General features: G+C 46.8%; 1 protein-coding gene across 3 annotated transcripts in view; it reads right to left on the bottom strand.

The window, feature by feature from the left end:
* The window catches only part of NF2 (NF2, moesin-ezrin-radixin like (MERLIN) tumor suppressor), a 51675-nt gene that overhangs the window by 8469 nt on the left and 21234 nt on the right, over window positions 1–21972 (bottom strand). Inside the window, exons 8-15 of one of the 3 annotated variants that reach the window (XM_072723151.1) lie at window positions 19943–20017; window positions 17664–17777; window positions 14616–14738; window positions 13669–13886; window positions 12211–12316; window positions 8545–8672; window positions 6644–6809; window positions 4892–4936 (exon numbers count right to left, since the gene is read on the bottom strand). In XM_072723151.1, coding sequence (XP_072579252.1) covers window positions 4901–4936; window positions 6644–6809; window positions 8545–8672; window positions 12211–12316; window positions 13669–13886; window positions 14616–14738; window positions 17664–17777; window positions 19943–20017 — 966 coding nt within the window. In that variant the 3' untranslated portion in view covers window positions 4892–4900. Of the gene's footprint in view, window positions 1–4808; window positions 4937–6636; window positions 6810–8544; window positions 8673–12210; window positions 12317–13668; window positions 13887–14615; window positions 14739–17663; window positions 17778–19942; window positions 20018–21972 lie in introns of those variants that run through there. The other 2 variants (XM_072723152.1, XM_072723150.1) reach the window with 2 other exon arrangements.

The following is a 21972-nucleotide window of genomic DNA, read 5'->3' as shown; positions in this document are numbered from 1 at the left end:
GAGGGCACAGATTCAAAAGGACATGCAGATTCTCTGGCGCTGGGATTCACCAGGAGAAAGCCAACTCTGGAGCAGAAAGGTGACAGCCAAATCCAGCAGCAGCAAATTCCAACATAATCTTTGGTTTCGGGTGTGATCAACAGTCCCCCTTCCAAATTCAAGCTGAGGGGGCAAGGCCAGTGAAGGGGCACAGTTGCTGTAAACTGGCCAGATTAAGCATTTCTGCCATCTTGCCTAGTGACGGCTTGCACCGAATGCCATCTGGTGATATACACAGGATGAGAGCTGTGCGCACACTTATCCCTAAGCAGAGGTGGGATGAAAGGCCAAGTCCATCCCAATTAACACATTCAATTTGTTATTAGCTTCTTTATCTGTTCTAGAGAAAAATCTGCCAGGGGTCTCTTTTGTATATTAATCCTTTAGGGACCTAAAGCAGGACGATGCCTAGAAACTGATGTGTGCCTGTGTCTTGAGCTGCCTGAGTGATCCTAGCCCTTTGCTACTCCATTCCTTCATCTGGAAAATGGACTAATCAGCCTGATTCACCCCACTGGGCAGGTAGCGGCTAACTCATGGCTACAGCATACTCTGCACGCCGAGTACCTTAGCAAAAAGGTGCAGATATGCTGATGTCATTTCCAAATTGCCAATATCAGAAGGGAAATCACGGCAAGGATCGTAAGAACAGAACCTCAAGCCCGCAGAATGAGTTTGCATCCAGTCTTCCCTCCCACTGTTGCAGTAACAAATCAGGTGCCGGAGGAAAGCTGCACTGAAACGCATCTTCGGTGCTGAGGGACCAAATGGGATGTTTTACTGCATCAAATAAGGCCCAGCAATGTAATCAAGCACTTTCAAAGGGTTGTAAAATATCCTAGGAGAGCAAAGCAGGTTTCATAGGCTCTTCAACACCTCCCCAAAGGGCAACTGCTTGACTGGGTAAAGTCTCCCAACCAAAAAGAGGAACTAGGTCATGGTCTTTTAGAAAAGAGGCTGACAGATACTTCTATCTAGACAGCTACCAGAAATAAGCAAGAGCCCTCTCCAGTCAAGAGGCCCCTGGACATCTTCTAGCTGGTACATGTGTGAAGTAGAAGTGGCCTTTGGAGTTGAGCCCAGGCATCATGTCCATGAAGACCAAACTCCCTGAGACCAGTCCACATCTCCCATTGCCTTTCCTGGACTTTCCACAGAGCAGGGAAGAGTTTGCCATTGCATTCTTTTCCATGTGTTTTCTATCCACACGTGCTGTGCTGTTGCTCCTTGCTAATCCATCCCCCGTTTTTCTCCCAGCGCCCCACCCTCTGGCCTCTGCTACCTTTCAACAACAACAAAAGAAAGGTTCTGGAGCCATGGAGCCAGTGTGCTGCCTTTTATGTCAGGGCAGCGGATGCTGCACCAGACAATGCCCAGTCTCCAGAACGAGCAGAGCCACTTGCATCGAGTGACTGGGGTCATGGAAGGGCTGAACACATTAACCACACACAAGCCAACAGAAAGCTCATTCAGAGGCGAGCGACCAGAGGTCACCAGGGAGGCTCTGGCCGTTTGTTTTAATTGTGGGAGATGCCTTTCACGCATATTCAATCTCGCCCTGTGATTTATCACCTCCCTGGGTGTTTTAAGTGTTCTACTCCACTTCGCCAGCCCTGCATCTCCAAGGGGAGTCCGTGCAAATTGAAGATGACTTTGGACTTTTATGTCTGCCTGAACCAAGAGGCGGCTACAGCTTCAGAACTGTCAAGGCTCCTCATTTGTGTTCTTCCACCAGCAGAAACCACAGCTAGACCCTGATGGCTCAAACCATTTACTAATAAAATAAGCTTTCTAAGCTACGTGACCCCCATGATTTCCCATCTGTCGATTTCCTTGGAAATCCTGTGCTTCCTTGGAGATCAGGGGCAAAAAAAATGATGAGCAGACCAGCTCAGGATCAGGGAGTGAAACCTGTCCCTTGAAAGGGAATGGAAGCAAGACCCTGAAACGTGCAAGCTCGAGGACTGCATTTTCACCTTCCAACTGTGCAGCACAGCTGGCCACTGCTCACCTCATTGGCACTGTGGCTCTGAAGCCCACAACACCTGTGTCCCCCTCACCTCAGCCTCACTGCCAGATCTCCCTCACTCAAAAGATTCAAAGGCCAGGAACATGTGTCACTGTTGCCCTCACTGAGAATGAAATGCATCTAAGTTCTTAGGGGCAGCTTCTGATCAATAGGGGCCACTATGAGTCAGTTGCAAATACCAAACCAGTTGCACTGATTATCAACTGGGGGAACAAAATGGAAATGTAGGGAGTTGAGATTAGCAGGAGGAGCAAAATATTCCCTTGCAAACTCAAATCAGATAGTAAAAGAACCAGTGAAGTTAATTTTGCCTTTTTCAAAGTTTTTACCTCCAAACACATGGAAGTTAATTGCTGAGCTCTTATGGTGAACTATTTCCTGTGTAACTTAATCCTTATCACAATCCTGCAGAGTTAGGGACTGTCTTATTCACTCTTTACAGGTGAGGACACTGGGCTTCAAGAGAAACAATTACAGAGAAAGTAAGTGGCAGAACAGTGGTAACCTCAGTTAACCAGACCAGACAGCCTCTTGGCATTCCCAAGGGAACATGGCAACCCCTGAACCCAAGGGTAAACCCCTGGAATTAGTTTAAGTGCTACTCAGCCCCTGAGGGTACTTTGGAGACAGTGTCAGATACTGAGACCTCACGGTGAGGTGGAAGGGTACTGAAGGTGAGGAGGAGGAACACGCCTGCACTGTGGTAGCCAACTAGGTAGGACCATTCTTTTCTTGAAAGAATCTATGATCAGAAAACATGAAAAACAAAAGAAAAATCAATGCAGGCTGCTTTGAACCAAGACTAATAAGCTCTCAGCACACTGAAAACTCTCCAGTTCACTGCCAGCCTTCACATATCTTGTCCCAGACTTTGTAGATGGAGCTCTGCCCTTCACATGCTAGCTGGCCATGCTTCCAAAGCCCACAGTGGTGTTTCCCTTCAGCTAGGTTCTCTTTGGCCCAGACTGTGGCAGGCACAACCCCAGAGCTACCCCGGCACAGGCAGGGGGCTGCTTGTCAGGCATGGTCACTGGCCCCAGAGACCACTGAAGTCCAGACACTGGAAAGGGTATCAAACTTCATGTGTAGCAAAAACCCCATTATTTCATCTAGTGATCCTGAGATAAATCCAGCTGTATCAAAAGCCAAGTCCATGCTTTTATTAACCCTCGAGTAATCAGAATTCTTGATTAACTGGAACCTGGCAGCCTACTTTGAAAACAGGTTTACGTCAAGACGTTAAAAAAAAAAAAAAAAGTTTCTATGAATGTCCTAGGAGCAGTACAAATTTGACTACAAATCAAACCTCATTTGTCTACAATAAGAGCTCAGTGAGAACTGACAGTCAAAATCAGGCCCCTGAAGAATCTAAATGTTCTGAATCATTACGGAAAGAAGAAAGATGAAATCCTATCAAGACAGAATGGTATGGTCATATGTGGGCATAGCTGACAGCACGGGCTGAGACAAAAAGGGACTTTCTGCTGGACCCTGTGCTAGCCACAAAGTGGCTCCACCCCATGGTCTTCTGGGCACCATGGGGTCACTACCTGAACCAATGATCTACCTGGCCTGCCCAATTCCTGTGTTGGCCATACTGCCCTCCTCAGGGCATGCACTGCTTGGTGGTGGGGTGTTCGATGCCAACATTTGTTACAAAAACTGAAGAAAGAGGAGCCTAACTAAAAGCATCACACACAAATCGGGGTTCATGTTATGGGTTCTTGGAACCACTGACAGATAGAATTCATCTTGTAATAAGACCCATCTGGGACTTTAATAGCTAACCTCTCTTGCTTGGATAACAACTGCAAATAAGATCTATCTTATGCCAGATCTCACTTTTTGGTAGAAAGCTTCCAATAAGCTTATTTTATCCTAATAGCAGAAACTGTGCCGAGGACACCAAAGGACACATCCTACGTGACTGTCAGGTGTCGGTGGATTCACTGGCTTGCATACTGCTGGGGATCAGGTGAGGAGCAGAGGTAGGATGTTATTACTGGGCATAATAAATTCTCCCTATTGCCGAGGCATGTTGGGAGGATGATGAACTGTTGCAAAAGGAAAGCAGCAATCATTCCAATAATTCACTCAACAACCAGCCTGCTCATCTACTGGGTGCCGGCGACTGTCTCAATGTGAGTTCACTCTGACCACAACTCTGCCCCAGGCTGTGGGGGGTGCTGAAGCAGAGATGGCCTTTAGAGCACCAACAGGCAGATGGTCCCCTTAGATGGATTAGAAATCAGCCCACTGTGCTGGTGGTTTGCTTTACTTGGAAAGAAAACAGATGTGTACAGAAAGGGGAAGCTCTAAAGGAAAATGAGGGAGTACAGGCAGCCCCTTCATTCTACCACCAGAAGTGGCCGGTATGACCATGGGTCTTCAGAAGCTGTCACCACATGAAAGGTCTTGATCTTGAGTTAAAGACACCCAAATTTATCCCGTTTCCATGCTAGGGCTATTTATCTAAGGACTATGCCACTGGGACAAACGACTTTTAGACAGACCTCACTGGACAAGAAGCATAACCATCCCCAGCCCAACGATGACACAAGATGTGAAGGACAGCCGGTCCTACAGCCCCATGACATGCTCTTCAGAACGAGACAGCCTTCTGGACCCCTGGAGGCTGGTCTGGCCCCACAGGGTAGATGCCTGCTCTCAGACTCAAAGCATGCTGCGGCCAGTACCCAGGCACCACCTGCCCTCAGGAGGGCTAGGCATGGCCTAGGGACAGAGACAGGCAAGCTCATGCATGGGTTAGTATCACAGAGGGTAGTACCATCACCACATACAGAGTACCTGGGAATAACCTACTTTGAGGGCTCAAATGCAGATAGGTCTTCTGCCTTGGGCTTGAGGCTAAACCAGCAAAATAAAATGAAGAAAAACAAAAACATACCCTGTGATATCAACAATGCCACATGTGCCATTTGCAAAATGCTCAGACAGGCCTGAAATTGTGACAAGTGACTTCATTTGTTTGTTTTTATGGCTTGGAAAAAGGTCTCTTCGGCTTTCAGCATTCCAGGCTGTGGCTGAGGGCCCAGCTCACCACAGCAGTAGCAAAGATGTGACTGTTCCGGGTGCCCAGATGAGGAACCAGGGACTGGGGTGGGGGGCCTGCAGCAGCTCCTTTGAGGACTGACTGGCTCACTAGCCCCGTTGTCATTTTACCTCTCAGTTCCCTGGCTGAGTCCTCACTTTAGCTCTCCTTTTGCTAACTGTTTAATAATTTTGTTTTGGAAGGGAAACCCAGTAAATGACGGGAGCCAAAGGAAAGAAGAATGTGGAATGGGGAAAGGCCTATCTTTTTTGGTTATGCTATTAAAAGTAATTCTAAGGGTGCCTGGGTGGCTCAGTCAGTTAAGCCCAGGGTCCTGGGATTGAGCCCCATGTTGGGCTCCCTATTCAGCAGGGGGCCTGCTTCTCCCTCTCCCCACCCCCATCTTGTGCACATGTACACCCCCCCCAAATAGATAGATAGATAGATAGATAGATAGATAAATAAATAAATAAATATCTTTTTTAAAAAAAAGAAAAGAAAACAGATACCTGGGACACTGCTTGAAAGACTGAGATAAAGAGTAAAAAATTAAACCTATTTAAACTATCATGATGGAAACTCAATGAACAGTCTGATCTTTTTTTTTTTTTTTTAAGATTTTATTTATTTATTCATGAGAAACACAGAGATGTGTGTGAGACAGGCAGAGACACAGGCAGAGGGAGAAGCAGGCTCCATGCAGGGAGCCCGACGCGGGACCCGATCCTGGGACTCCAGGATCACGCCCTGGGCCGAAGGCAAGGGCTAAACCGCTGAGCCACCCAGGGATCCCCGAACAGTCTGATCTTAATGATACCTCCCTCTTTAACAGGTATGAGCCTGACCTGGGCCATCAGTTAGGAGCAGATGAGTGGCAGGAGAGGCCATTTCTGCTTTGCCCAACATGAGAGAGGTACACTCCTGGGCTGACATGTATACCCAATGTTACCATCTCTAAAATTGCTGAAAGCTCAAAATATCAGTAGAAAACAATCTGAAACTGCTAGCAATGGAAATGAAGTCTCACCTTTTAAAACATTAAGGTTCTTCTAGACACTAAGTATGAAAAAAGTTAAAAATTCAGAATCTGGTTCCTTTAAAGCAAGAACAAAATTTTTTTATAGTCTTTGCCACTTAGAAACCCAAAAAGACTAGAGGAAGAGTCCATTCTCAATAGCTTCTGTTTCATTTTGCTTTCTCATGAAGTAAGGCAGCTCCCTGGGCAGAACTCCCCTTGGCTTAAAAGACAAAAATGCTTTACTGCTAAATGATGGATCAAAACCTGTCTCGTAACAATGATTCATTTCATCAGAGCTTTTAACACAGGCTCCCCTTCCATCAAGCCAATGGGTTCACTGTCACTGGTGGATTAAATTCCCTTTCTGGCGTGAGTTAAACAATTTCCTCAACTAAGTATGCATAAAAAATAACAGTCTAATGACTCGGCTACTCAGAAAACCAGATGCCAACCTCACATTTCATTAATGAATGTCCTGATCAGCAAAAGACAGGAAACTTGGTACCTTTTTGATAGTATTGTGCTTGCTGCTGGTGCCACCCCGGTCAGAGTTCTCATTGTGCAGAATATCCAAGGCTGTCTCCCTCTCTTTGAGTTTCAAGGCCTCAATCTCAGTCTTGAGTTCATTGAGCTGCTCCTGCAAATGCTTGCTCTTCTCCATGTATTCCACTCTGCCAACAAGAGGACACTGTGTCATGGCTTTGGTGACAGTGAGACATGGGATCCAGGGTCTTGAAGCCTGGGGCCCACACCTCTGTCTAGCCACTCTCCGGCTGTGGGAGCCTGGACCGGTCACTTAACAGGTCTGAGTCTGTTTCCTCATCCATGATATTGGGATAATGCTCACAGGGCTGTGGTCAGAATTAAGTAAAATAAAGCACAGGAAAGCCCTCTGGTAAACCCTCATTAAGTGCTCTATAAACGCCCGTTACAATAGAAAGCTTTTAGTTCTGCACAAGTAATGACACATGAATCAAGACTCCTGGCATCCAAAACAATCTCCTTGTCTCAACCCTTCTTGGGTAAGTGATTCAAGTGACCTCTTCTGACAGGTACTGGCCATATCCCTACTTGTTTTGGGATGTCCTCTCCTAAAGAGGTTGGAAGCTCACTCAGCCAACACCAGGAAGAGAAAGATCCCCACCATGGTAGATACTCTGTATCTGTGATGTTGAAAATTTGAAAATTATCTTCAAGGTGTCCAACTTAAGGGCATCAGGCACACCATGCAACACAAACACCAGGAACATTCTGTAGTGATTCCTACGGTTGGTATGTGGAGTCTGTTGTGTACACTGATAATAAAAAACACAAACTACAAAAAAGCAGGACCCAGAACAGGATGTAGCCTCACTCCAATCACAACCATGAAATGCTCTCAATGCCTGGTCAATGGAGAAAGGCTGGAGGGGGAACTCGGACAGCAGATACCACAGATCGAGAGGCTCATGGTTGCTTACCCTGGGCTCCAGGAGACATAGTCCCAAGAGAGCTATCCCAAGGATATTGGACAAGGTGGGAGCATAGAGCCTCAGATAGGCTTAGAGCTGAATCTGGGTTCTGTCCCTCATCAGCTGTGTGATGCTGGCTGAGTTCATTAAACACTGTAGATCTGTGTTCTCATTTATAAATGGTACACTGAAACCTATCTCTGATGTCAGCTTGATGTTTGTTAGTGGGAATGAAATGAGACAAAGCTAAAAAGCCCTGACACCCAGGCATTCACTGTATGGTTCTCCAGAAAGCTGTGGCACAAATGGCCACTACCTATGGCTGGGAACCAGGAGGGGGCCTCAGTCATGTTTCTTCTGCAGTGAGAGTCCTTTCTGCCTCAGTTCTACCTCCACCAACCATGAAAGGAAGGAGGAGCACATAGCAGAAATTGCTATGAACAGGGCATGCAGGGCTCATCTCAGGGCTGCCCCATGTAGCAGTACTAGCCTGACGTGGACATTTGCTTTCCTTGGCCTTGAGCCTCAGTCTCTTCCCTTACCCTTGTTCCTGACATGGGAAGTACCACAGATCTCAACTGCTAGAGGACACAACTAGGAAACCTGTTATGTTACCATGTTAGAACATTATCACAGGCTTTATCACCAAGTGAACAGCAGTCAGAGAATTTATTCTGCTACTCAGAGACCCTTGACAACCAGTCCTAGACTACAGATGAGGTTCTAAGCCACCGTAAACTCCAGGTCACCAATTAAGGATCACTGTTATCCTGGAAGACAGAGTGATGGTGTGATGTCCTTCACTTCTGATGAGGAAATTCTTCCTCCAGAGGGAACAGAGCAAGCCCTGCAGAGCTAGTGATAGGCTCCTGCAGTGACCCTCTGTTTCCCCAGGCCCAGATGGCCCCACTCTAGCTCAGTGGCTGGGGGCACAGAGGTCAGAGGGACTACATACTTTTCTTTCTCTATCTCCATGGAAAGCCGCTTCATGTCAGTATCCTTGAAGTCGAAGGACAGGCTGTCACCAATAAGGTTGAAACTTGGTATGTCGGGAGGCAACGGTGCTGGAATTGGGTTCATGGGCTATGAATGAGAAATCTCCAGTTAGGACAGTCAGGTTCTATGAGAATGAGAACACAGGGCACTGCTATGTTAACCACCGACCCTCCAGAAGCCACAGAGGCAATGGGCACAGCTCAGGCCCTGCCCCCCAGCACTACCATGGCCTCTTGTCAAAATAATCACCCCTGTCTCTCTTCCCCCAGTCTAGTCAAACTGGCTGCTGCCAGGTGATCAACCCCAAAGATCTCTAATCTAGGTAAATCATTCCTCTTCCCTTAAACCTTTAACAGCTTTTCATGCTCAGCCAAATTTAAACACAAACTCCCACTCACTTCTTTGTTGAGGCCCTGGGCTAGGAGGTGCAGAGGCAGAGAACAAGAAAGAGTCCCTAGATCTGAGCAGCTGAAAGTATCATTCAGTAAACAGAGGTGCTCACAGATCATCATGATTAAGTAAGGTAGACACTGTAGCCAGGGAGTGAACAGTAGCTGAGGGAGCTGGAGAAGGTATGCTAGAAAAGATGCTGCTTCTGCTGGCACCAGAGGATATGCCAGAGGAAATGGCTTGCCAGGCAAGAGGCCTGGTACTGAGCAGGGCAGAGAATGCTCAGTGAGAATGCTGAGGGTCTGTAGTGCCAGCATAAGGGGGAGGGTGGGAGGCCGGGACCAGGCTATAAAGAGCTCCCCTGCATGCTAAGGGGGCTTGGAATTGGAAGGTGGAGCCAGAGTAAGGCTTGAAGCAGAGGATGAAAAGATCAGACTTGAGGACTTTCTCATCCCAGAACAAGGGGTCGTCTAAAATATGGGGCCAATCTACTTTAGCTTCTCCTACTGTTTGCCCTATCAGATCGTGAAGAGTACCATTTCTGTTCCTTTGCTTAAACTTGTATACACCTTGCTCTCCCCATATACGTCATCTTTTTTCCAAGGCCCTTCTCAAATACTAGGATTTCTCAACCAAAGCCTTTCTAGATCCCTCTCAGCCAGATGGCAACTCTTTTCTTTGCTATGCATTAACATTGTGTTTCTGGTTCTGTTATGGCACTACCCTAATTCCGCCCTGTGAAAATCCTTTTTGGCTGTGTCTTCTTTTACTGTTGGCAAGTTTCCTTTTTTTTTTTTTTCTTTTTTAAAGATTTTATTTATTTTTTCATGAGAGACACAGAGAGACAGAGACACAGGAAAAGAGAGAAGCAGGCTCCATGCAGGGAGCCTGACGCAGACCTCGATCCCAGGATTCCAGGATCACACTCAGGGCTGAAGGCAGACACCCAACCACTGAGCCACCCAGGCGTCCCTGTTGGCAAGTTTCCTAAGGGCAGGATCTGCCTCTCTTTCACCCTTGGATCCTTGGCTGAGTCTGGGACGGCGTCTGGGAAACAGTAGAGGCCCAGAGCACTCATTTGAGACGATGACAAGGCCTGAGGCAGACTGTCTGTGTGGGTGTTGAACGTGGTGCTGAGAGGGGGCTTCTGGGGGTACTAGAACGTTCTGTTTTCTGATTTGGGTGTTGGGTGCATGGGTGTGTTGAGTTTGTGAGAATTCATCAAGCTGTACAGTGATAATTTGGGCACTTTTCTGTATGTATGTTATACCTCATCAAAATTTCCGAAAAGATGGGTGCTGAATACTGCTCTGTGGGTGAGAACAGACACTGGTACAACCTTTGTGGAGCGGATCGCGATGGGAAACCTGACCCCACCGTTCTATTTATGAGAATTTATTCTGCCAGTACATTTACCATATGCGTGAAGATTTGTGCTCAGGGATATTTTCCGCAGTTTTGTTCACAACTGCAGAGGAAAACAGACTAAATACCCATCCATAGGGGCCTGCTTAAATGAATTACAATCCATCCGTACCACGAAATATGATTCAAAGGCTGATACGGATGTGCTCCTCCAGGACTTATTTATTTACTGTTTGAAGAATGCATAAAGTTTGCTCCAGTGTAGGTTTTATTTATTTATATATTTTTAAAAATTTTCAGTAATCTCTATACCCAAGATGTAACTCAAACCTGCAATCACGACATCAAGAGTCTCATGCTCTACCAACTGAGCCAGCCAGGCGCCCCGTTCCAGGATACGTTTTAAAACCACGTGCATGGGGGATCCCTGGGTGGCGCAGCGGTTTAGCGCTTGCCTTTGGCCCAGGGCGCGATCCTGGAGACCCGGGATCGAATCCCACATCGGGCTCCCGGTGCATGGAGCCTGCTTCTCCCTCAGCCTGTGTCTCTGCCTCTCTCTCTCTCTGTGTGTGACTATCATAAATAAATAAAAATTAAAAAAAAAAAAAAAAAAAAAAAAAAAAAAAAAAAAACCACGTGCATGGGGATCCCTGGGTGGCTCAGCAGTTTAGTGCCTGCCTTCGGCCCAGGGCGTGATCCTGGAGTCCCGGGATCGAGTCCTACATCAAGTTCCCTGTATGGAGCCTGCTTCTCCCTCTGCCTGTGTCTCTGCCTCTGTCTCTCTGTGTCTCTCACGAATAAATAAATAAAGTCTTTTAAAAATAAATAAAAATTAAAAAACCATGTGCATCTCATGTATCCAGTCCAGATGAGCCCTCCAATGACTCTAGTCCTGGCTGCTCTGCAACCGCCTGAGGAAGGACCATTGGCCCAATCAATCCACCAAGCCTTGAGAGAGAATAAATGAATGGTTGTTTTGAGCTATACGGCTGGCTTGGGGTGGCCTGTCACACAGTAATAGATACCAGAATAGATGACAATAGCAGACTGCCCACATTTCTCTCCCCCTCAGACCCTGGGCTGTTCATGTCTCTGTGCCCTGTGTGCCTCTTTGCTGCGTGTATGAGTGTGCAATGCATGCATCTGTGCCCTACGCACATCTGTGCATTGGCTGAGAACACCATGCAGTCTCTTTCCCACCCAGCTAGTTCCTACTTACTCTTTAAGAGCCAGCTCAGGTGCTGTTCTATGTGCCTAGTGTCCCTACAGGCTGGGCTACATTCTCCTCTAGACTCCTGTACACCCTGTCTGAATACAGACTCTAAAGCTGCCTGGTATTATGTGGAACAGAACAGTTTGCTGAACTGGATGCACAGAGGGAGGGAAGGGAAGGGAAGAGACGTTTCTATTCATCATGTGACCCTATTTAATTGAAGTCTGCCTCCTTGTCCCAAAATGAGTTTGGAAACTGGTTCTTATGTGGCAATAGTTCACTCTGCAGTATACAGAGTACCCCTGCCCAGAACAACAAGGCTGGTGTATGGCATACACAGGCAGCTGAAGATTACATTCAGCTTGGCATCAAGAGGCTAACCTCTCTTGAGGATAATTTGGGACTATATTACTTAAAATAAGAAAAACATTGCAGAGCTGGGAAAGGCCCTACTGCCTGCTATCTATGTAATCAGAGAGGTGACTAGTCCAAGGCCAAATGGCAGACCAGGTATTCTACCGAGCGAGGCTCCAGCTGCAGGCCCTTGGCATCACTCATTCTGCTGGGGCACCCCCAGGGGAACCAAAGGGTTGAGAGGGAAAGGAAGGCTATGAGGTCTGAAGCAGCTGCAGGTTGGCAGCCCCCAGCCAGGCTCACCGGGTATGTGGGCTTGGTGGTGATTTCCAGGAGCTTTTGCTTGGCTCTTCGCTCTGCTTCTCGGGCTTCCTGCAGGTCCTGCTTCAGCTGATCTGCCTCCTTGGCCCTGCAAGGAAAGGAGGGAGCCAGCTCAAAAAGGAGACAGACGAAAGAGAGCCCTTTCCCACTATCCCCCTGGAGGTTAACCCCAAGGATGGCACCAGATCAGGCAAACAAGACCATGGGGTGGAGGGGGACACATTATGTGAAAATCAGAACTTCCAAAGCAAGGACAACATTCCTGAGTAGTGTTCATTGCAATGGTAAATTTAAACCAGAAGAACAGGGATGTCAGTGGGAAGGAGTCAAGTTCAAACCTTTGCAGTTGGTAGAGAGGGAGCAGAAGTGGGGCAGGGGCTAGCAGCTTCCTCTGCTTCACTTCTGGGTGAGAGTAGGCTGGGCAAAGGTACAGTATGGTGGCTCAAAAGTCTTATAATGGATCATGGAGGGCAGGATGTGAGAGAACTGCTTCTTCACCGCCCCCAAGTAAGACAACTGCAGGCCTGGGGCCAACCTTAGGCAAGAGGACGACGACGAGCACCAACACTGAGGGCCTCACCCTGCAAGACACAGGACCCAGGGGGCCTGGCCCAACATGCATTAGTTAATGGGGGGAAGGGACCTGCACAAAGAAAGAAAGGGGCCTGGAACAGAGCAGGAAACAAAGAATCATATTCCCAGAAAGACATGCAGAAAATGGAGAGGAAACTAGCTAATGCACCTTGGTAGCAAAAAGCCAAATTCAAGTGTTCTAAATCAATAGAGCCAAATGCTGGGGAATGTGCCAGCATTTATCTGAAGGCTGCAATACCAGAACAATCCAGAGCCTAGAATAGTCTTTGGAAAGTAGAGACTACAGTTCTACCCTTCAACTTGGTCATGAGCTGGCACATCCTGACCTCAGACAGGATCCTGGCCCTCCCCTCCTATATGTCTCAGGAGCCTTAGCACCAAGAAGGGCTGCAGGGAAGCAGGTTCCTCATTACTTCTTTAAAGGTAAATAGCTGCTGTTTCCCCACATGTCCCCTACATGAAAAGGGAAAAGAATCACATTTTTTAAATATAAGAAGAGCCTCCTGATAGCTCCTCAGCTAAAGGCAGTCTGTGGCCATGCTTAATGGCTTTTCTGCACACACGACTACCAGAGGGACAGTAGTTTATCACAGACACAAGCATGACCAGAGGTCCGCTCAACAAGAGAACTGGGCTCCTGAGCCTTTCTGCTAATTCCAGCCCCCAAACTCCACACTGGCTTAAGCACCAGTCCTCACTAACCCGTCTAGGGAGGAGCCTCCCCCTTGCCCCAGAAGATGGAGAAGCAGCTTACGGACAGGTGCAGTCAAGCTCTGCCTCGGGCCCAGGTTACAACTGAACAGCCCCTCACCTGGGTCCCAGTGTCCAGGACTCCCCACCTCTAACCTCCTCTCTGACTCCTCAGCCATCTTCAGCGCCAGCACCTCGGCCTCTAGCACCTTCTGCTCCATCAGGCGCTTCTCTTCCTCTGTCCGAATGGCTGTGGCCTTGATGCGCTGCATTTCCTGTTCAGCCTCTGCGGCCTTCTGAGCCAGGAGTTTTGCCTCCTCCTCAGTGATTTGGGCCTTTTCTGCCAACAGGTCAGCTGTCTCCTCAGACCGCATCTGGAGAGAAGAGCGCTATCAGCTGGAATGGGGACCACATGCTTGTCATCCCACCCAGATCTGGACTTAGACACTCAGGTCAGTGAGAATGAGAGTGTTGAACTTCCTGGGGTTCTGTCACTGAATGTCCCATCAGATGACACTGATGCAAGGAATGACAAGACATACCCTCAACATTTTGGAAAGGCCCTTCAGGTTCTACCCATGGGGAGCAAAAAGCAAGCCTTTTTGAGTACCCATATGAGCTGAGACTTATGCTTTATGAGGGAGAAAACCAACTTTACCTTGTTCTTTCCTTTTAAATCAGTGGTTCAAACCAGCAGAGACTTTGCTTCCTGGGAGACAGGTAACAATGTCTGGAGACATTTTTGATTGTCACAAATTGGGGGTGAGGTGGTGCTGTAGGCATCCAGATAGGGGTCAAGGGCACTGCTAAACATCCTCTGATGCACAGGATAGCTCCCACCATAAAGGGTGATCTGGCCCCAGGGCTGGCTGAGAAGCCCTGCTTTAAAGGTGAGCTCTAATGAAAGTGGGGCTTGGTGGCACATGAATTCCACCTGGGTCTGCTTCCACAGACATAAGTAGAAAGAAAAGACACTGATTTTTTTTTTTAAACTGAAACGTCAAAGTGATTGTTACTAATCTGCAAACGTCAGGAGGCCTAACTCTCAAAACCTGCTCGAGTCCCCATGCAGCCTCCTGGGGCCCAGACCCCCCAGCAATCACCAGAGCTTCATTGGCCATTGTTGCTTCTTCTTTCATCTGCAGCAGCCTCCTCTCCAATTCATCCCTTGTGCGCTCTGCCTCCTCCCTCATCTGCTTCTCTCGAGCAAGGCGCTGCCGCTCCATCTGGGGGCCAATGACAGTGGCCACTGAGTCATGGGGCCCATGCTTACGGTGCCACGGGGACCCAAGGATGCCCAGTGTCTAGAGTCCCCCCAAGGAGACCCTCTTTCCTCCCCTTTCCTTTAGGTCGCCAGTGTCATTCTTGTTACCCGCCACCCTCTTTCCTTCCAAACCAGCTGCAGGATCGAAAGCTGTGTCCCTTGAAACAACACCTAGAGGTGAGGGAACAAACAAAACGACAGAAAAGCAAGCCCTACCAAGTCTACCTGGATCGAAGGAGGCATTTGCACACATCATGTGCTGAAATGGCCACCCTGCCAATAACCCTTTTTGTTAGTAGACCTCACATGGCTCTGCCCTGCAGTGGACAAGACACAATACAAGTTCCTTCTCCCAGAGACGGAGCGCCAGAAACCAATAGCTCTCCTCTGTTTGGATGAGCACCACCCCCCGCCGCCGCCATGTCATCCACACAGACCCCACCCACATCTCTAATTTCTTTCTTTTTTAAAAAGATTTTATTTTTTTTTAATTATTTATTTATTTATTTATTTATGATAGTCACAGAGAGAGAGAGAGAGAGAGAGAGAGAGGCAGAGACACAGGCAGAGGGAGAAGCAGGCTCCATGCACCGGGAGCCTGACGTGGGATTCGATCTCGGGTCTCCAAGATCGCGCCCTGGGCCAAAGGCAGGCGCTAAACTGCTGCGCCACCCAGGGATCCCAAAAGATTTTATTTATTTACCCATGAGAGACACAGAGAGAGAGAAAGAGAGAGAGAGGCAGAGACACAGGCAGAGGGAGAAGCAGGCTCCATGCAGGGAGCCAGACGTGGGACTCGATCCCGGGTCTCCAGGATCATGCCCTGGGGTGAAGGCGGCGCTAAACCGCTGAGCTACCCAGGCTGCCCCCACATCTCTAATTTCATCCACAGTTGCTTGTGCCTCTGACCCAAGAAGATGGAAAGACTCTGCGCGTGAGGCATCGGTAGTTCACACATTGTGTGTCACAGTTGGGGGGGTGGGGGGTGCTGCAGTGCCACGGTACAGGCACCCAGCCTCATGCAGGGGCAACTCCCAGCCAAGCTTGCAATGTGAGGGAGCCAAGCAAGGAATGCAGCCCTCACTCCTCCGTCCTTAAGGCACCAGTACAAAGCCGATGCCACCTCCTGTGCCTTCTGGATCACTGTATTAATTGGGCCACATGCAGAGCCTAATAAGGGGAACAAGCACAGGACAAGTGATCCTAGGGTATTAACTGAGTTCAAAAAGCGAAGCCAGAAGTGACCACTGCACTATTTTCTTCCTTAAATAGAGCACATTTATTTATCTCTTGCTTCAATCTTCTCCCAAGCATAAGATTTTTAAGACTGCTGCTTTTTCTAAATACTGAGCCAAAAAAAAAAAAAAAAAAAAAAAAAGGGCACTGGGCCTCAAAAGAATAATGCAAAGACAAGCAATAAAATACTGTAAATTCTTCTCCAATTTTCCTCTTGCAGGTCAGTGAAAACCTTGGCCAATTTGTTCTCTAATTTCCACTGCATTACAATTTCCATTAGGTAGATTACTGTTTCTCCATTATTCTCCACTTGAAAAAAAGCCCAGGTAACCACCTTCTCTTCTCAGCACTGCACTTTCCAGGGACCCTCCACCCAATAATGAGGGACCACCTGTTTGCAAGGTGGTTTAAATTCACAAAGGCTTTTAGGTACAATGTGTCCTTTGATCTAAGACAGAGAAGACATACCATTAGCTCCAATGGACAGGTGAGAAAATTGAGGTCTGGAAGGTAAGTCGTTTACTAACATCTCATACTAAGTTTCACATCTAGTTCCAAGGTCAGTATCTGTACCACTGGGCCACAAAGCCCCTGGCCTGTGGTTGCCAGATGCCAGGGACATGTCTCTGCCATTCTATAGGCCATGCAGGTCCAAGGTGTATGCATGTTATTCTCTGCCACAGCCCTGAGGCCTCCACACTCATTGACGTTTTCAGATCTCTCGCTTGTAAGCTTTCCCCAGCTGAAAAGAGGCCTAAGACCCATGCTGGCTCAGGAGCATTTGTTTGTCTGATACAACCCATTCCACCACTGTGGCCCTGAAAGCATCCCAAACAGCTCATCTATAGTCTGCCGTTTCAGAAAGCAAAGAGACGGAACACTGAAAGCATGCTGAATCAAACTGGGCATTTCATTCTAAATCTCAGGGCAGGGAGCCAGCCTTGCTGGAGCACCCACATCAGAGAGCTGCACACAGACTAATGATTACACCTCTGAGCCTGCAAGTCCTGAGGGCAGCTGACTGCAGCTACGGCTACTCCATCTAGGAGTTGGTCCAAAACCACAGTGGGTATTCTCAGCAGTGAGGCTCAGATTAGTTTTATGGATTTCAGTGAGTCGAAATGGTTTATGAGTAGAAAACAACGATGCAAACTGTCCAGTCTGCCGATAAGTGCTCCGGGCACCAGAGCAATGTGCCGCCTGGGCTGACCTGTGGTGGGGAAGTGCAGCTGAAGTCTAATTAGCATTCCCGCAGCAGCACAAGATGCTGCCATGCATTCTATCACCATCTAATTAGAAGAGGACAAGGCTGGGCAAAGGAGACAAGCAGACAAAACGAAAGTGAGCCAGGTAGGTGGACGGACAGATGGGCTCAGGCTTTGCCTATCTCTTCCCAAACCTGCATTAATCACACCTCACTTACTTAAGTGGGGAAATAACTAGAGATGTTTCTTTTAGATATGCGATTGGAGTTTATTCCTCATTTCCAGAGCGGACACCCCACCGGCAGGGCATCAGCCAGTAAAGATCCAACAGAAATAAAATAAGAGAAGGTGGCCAAACGATATTTGTCAGCCCACGACTGCTCCTTACCTTCTCAGCTAAGACCACAAAGCAGTGACAACAGTGGTTCAGACACACTCTTGCTCACCTGCTTTCTAGCCTTCTCCTCCCTGGCCTGGGCTTTCATCTGCTGAACTTCCAAAGAATCAGCCTTCCTTCTCCTCATGAAAAGGTCATGGTTCCCAATACAGAGCTGGAGAATCTGTGTTCACAGAAGCAGTAGAAATGTTAAACCCATAAATTTACTTCACTGCTTACCAGCTCACCAGTGCTACAGAATCTTGGTCTTGGGCTCTTGAGGGCAGCAGGAACCTGAAAAGTAAAACACAGACTGAAACACCATGGCCCTCCCTACTAATGGCCTCCAGTGCTCTCTGCTCTGGAAATAGGCAAAATGGAGGTGCCTCAAGTATGCCAGGGGGCATATATCACAAGTTAAGAGAGGAACAGATGACACTTGGGCATGTCTTCTGGATGCATCTCATTCTCCTAAGATGTGGCTCTGCAAATTAGGGAGGATAGGAAAGCTCATGCAATAGGATGGGCTGTGACAAAAAGTTATTCACGTGGAAAAAAAGAAGCAAGATCCCTCCCTTATATCATACTCAAAAATCAACTCCAGGAGGATTAAAGACTTAAATGCAAAGATTGAATCCTTTAAATTTTTAGAGGAGAATATAGAAAAATATCTTTATGATATAGGATATCAGATAAGACACAAGTAGTACAAATGATTAAGGAAAAGATATACACATTTGTCTATATTAAACTTAAACATTCTTTGTTAAGACATTAAAAAAGGAGGAAAAGTATGCCACAAGCTGGGAAATGATAGAACCAATAAAGAATACAAACAACCCAGAGAATAACAGCCAAAGGACATAAAACAAGTATTCGACAAAAAAGACAAGCTTGGCCAAAAAATATACAGAAAGATGCTCAACTTCATTAATAAATATAAAGATGCACATCAGTATGACATTGAGATACCATTTCATACACACAATAGTGACAAAAAATTTTAAAGCTGGATAATACAAAGTGAGGAAAACATAAAGCAAAAGGAGTTGCACCCACTGCATTGGGTCTGTCAATTAATTCATCTTCTTTGGAAAACAACATGGTGTAATCTTGAATTTGGACATACACTACAGACCTGCGACTTGTACTCCTAAGCAGATATTCTCTAGAGAAACTATTGTCTGTGTACAGCAGGAGGCAGGTACAAGAATGCTCACAACAGCCTTATTAAAATGGCAGAGAAGTAGAAAGCATTTAATTATTCATTAATAGGTAAATGGCATGCGCGCGCACATACACACACACACACACACACACACACACAAGAAGATTAATAGCAGTGAAAATAAAGGGCTCATATTTTGAAGCATCAACACAGATACATCCCAGAAAATAATGTTATATTAAAAAAAGTGACAGAACATAGACAGTTGACAGCACTTGGTAAACTTCAAAAGTTCACAAAACTTAGTAGTGTTTTCATTTTGCTATATATGAAGTCAAGTTCCGAGGAAAAGCAAGTGAGTAATAGACACACAGCTCAGAATGGTGATCACTCTTTGGGAGGAGGGTGAGGGAAACCAACCAATAGGATGTTAACATGAGGGGTTTAACAGTATTAGAAATGTGCTGTTTCTTTTTTTTTTTTTTTTTTTAATTTTTTATTTATTTATGATAGTCACAGAGAGAGAGAGAGGCAGAGACACAGGCAGAGGGAGAAGCAGGCTCCATGCACCGGGAGCCTGATGTGGGATTCGATCCCGGGTCTCCAGGATCGCGCCCTGGGCCAAAGGCAGGCGCCAAACCACTGCGCCACCCAGGGATCCCCAAATGTGCTGTTTCTTAATGCTAGGTAGTGGGTACGTAGCTGTTTATTTTTGCCTCTCTTTATACCTTATATACACATTATACTTATCCTTTTATATGTATAAGGTACCTCCATAAAAATAATTTTTAAAAACTCCACATCACAAAAAGTTTAGGTTTGACTTGTTAGGTTATGCTAAAGGGAAGAGTCTTTGAAGGTCTGTTGGCAAAGTGTATAGCAAGTGAGCTATCGTAAGAGGTCACTCCAATAATCTCTCAAAAAAAGGCACTCGGGGGATGCCTGGGTGGCTCAGCGGTTGAGCATCTGCCTTAGGCCCAGGGCGTGATCCTGGAGTCCCAGGATTGAGTCCCACATCGGGATCCCTGCGTGGAGCCTGCTTCTCCCTCTGCCTAAGTCTCTGTCTCTGTCTCTCTCTGTGTCTTATGAATAAATAAATAAAATCTTAAAAAAAAAAAAAAAGGCACTCGGTTTTCCAGAAAAACTACAGTTATCAGCAACAAAACCCAGGATCAACTTACCAGCTTATTAACACGAAGCTTTGAGGAGTTGAATTTGAAGACATCGATTTTCTTATCCAATGGTTTAATAGTAAACTGAAAAAAGGAAGCCGAAAACAGTTTCAGTCTGACAGCTTAGAGTGTTAGCACCAACTGGGAAATTCCACAAAAGCAGCAACTACACTGGCAAAGATCCAGCAAAAGGCTATGCTTTGTCCTGGCTTCCTGGTGCCCAGGCACTAAACTATGGTGAATTATAAGTAGCTGAGGGCGCCAAGTCTCCGGCTGTGGAAGTTCAAGATCCTGGAAGGTATGTTGTCAGCACCATCTTAGGCTTGGAAACCTGAAATGCCAGCCCTTGATGGGCCACACCACAGGACCAATACTGGGAAGCCGGCTGTAGAGCCATATGCTCAGTTCTGCCTTCAGGAAGCTCACTACCTAGCTGGAACTAAACTAGTGACAGTCAGTTACTGGAGAAATTATATCATCTGTTGTGCCTCATTGGGTGGCACAAATCACAAATGTCATGGGGGTTCAGAGTAGATCCACCCTAAGTAGGAGGGGAACTTCAGCAGGTCATAGACAAAGAGTATGACAGGGAAGCTAAAAGGCTGGACATAAGGCCATTCAAGACAGGACAAAAGAATGAGGCAGAGATCAGGAAAATGAGCATTGTGTGTGTGTGTGTGTGTGTGTGTGTGTGTGTGTGTCTGACATTATTAGCTCTCTGATGACTAAGATGATACCATGAGCTCAGACTGGGAGGAAAGCAGGGGTGGGCTGCAGGTAGACAGTCAGAGGAGGTGGGGTTTGATGTGGCACCATATAGATCATCACTATGGGTTTCTGAATGTGGGGATTATCAGCTGAAAGCTGTTCATAAAAGGAATAAAGTGTGAAGAACAGACCATGGAAGAAGAGGGTAACAGTTCCTGAAATCAAAGGGGAGAGAAAGCTGAGTGATAAGGACGGGCTTGGTAGCAAGAAAGGAGATGCCAGGCCAGACCACTAGGCAGGGAAGCATATAAAGAACAAATGGTATCACTGTTCACAACTGTTCCTGATCAGACCAGACAGATCCGCAATTTCAGATGCACTTAAAAAATGGGTATCTATTCCCCAGTAAGTCTTGCTAAGCAGACAAATGCGTTTGGGAAGATAAACTCTAGGGTATTTCTTCCTCATGTTATTTTGTCTAAGGAGCGGTTAGCACACTCAGGAAAATGATCGTTGGGTTAGCTTTTGGTCAAACTAACTTAGAAGCACTATTGTTCTTGTGGAGGCTGCTATTTGAGAATTTTGTGAGCTTATTTTTGGCTTTGAAGTCAAACCCAGGAACTGTCAGTGGGAAACCACAAGTAGTGGGGAAACCAGAGGCTCTGCGCTGTGCTGGGATGCGCACAGAGAATCAATGGATCACTTAAAATAAACCAACATTTCTGTTTTGACAGCACGGCTGTCATGCATAACTACTAAGACTACTTCCTATTATGTCAAGTCAGCTTGAGGTCCTCTTACTGCATGAGTTATTGACATGATGGAATGTGATGGCACCCTGCCCCTGGAGAGGGTATATTAAGAGTTTATTGTACCAGGCCATACTAGGGGAGACTTTAATCCTTGGGTTCTGTGAAAAACGAGTGTTTTGGGAGCCTTTAGCACACAAACATGTGGATATGCAGTAAACAGACTTTATGAAATTAGAGATGAAAAACTACCATGCCATAGCATACCTACTGCTTTAAGTCATGTGGAGCTTTTAATTTAAGTCTTTAAAAAAGAAATACCTAAGTGCTCCTCTTCTGGGCTACTTACAGAAAATTTGAAAGCCAGAATGTTTTGAATTAAGAAGCTCAATCTGTCTCATCGAGCATGGCCGAGTAGATCTCAACCATGTTATTGGAAACCAGGAGCCTGGTGTTCCCTTTCTTGAGTTGCTATTAGGGATGGGAAAACAGGAAATCTGCTCAGGGTGGGGGCTCTGCAGGCAACAACATGAGCCATCACTGTTCCTCACTCCACCAGCTTCCCAACTGTGCAGGCACCAG

The sequence above is a fragment of the Vulpes vulpes genome, chromosome 10, assembly GCF_048418805.1.
Source record: "Vulpes vulpes isolate BD-2025 chromosome 10, VulVul3, whole genome shotgun sequence".
In the NCBI taxonomy this organism is placed as follows: domain Eukaryota; kingdom Metazoa; phylum Chordata; class Mammalia; order Carnivora; family Canidae; genus Vulpes; species Vulpes vulpes.
Note: the sequence above shows the minus strand (reverse complement) of the source record. Positions and strands in the feature narration are given on the sequence as shown.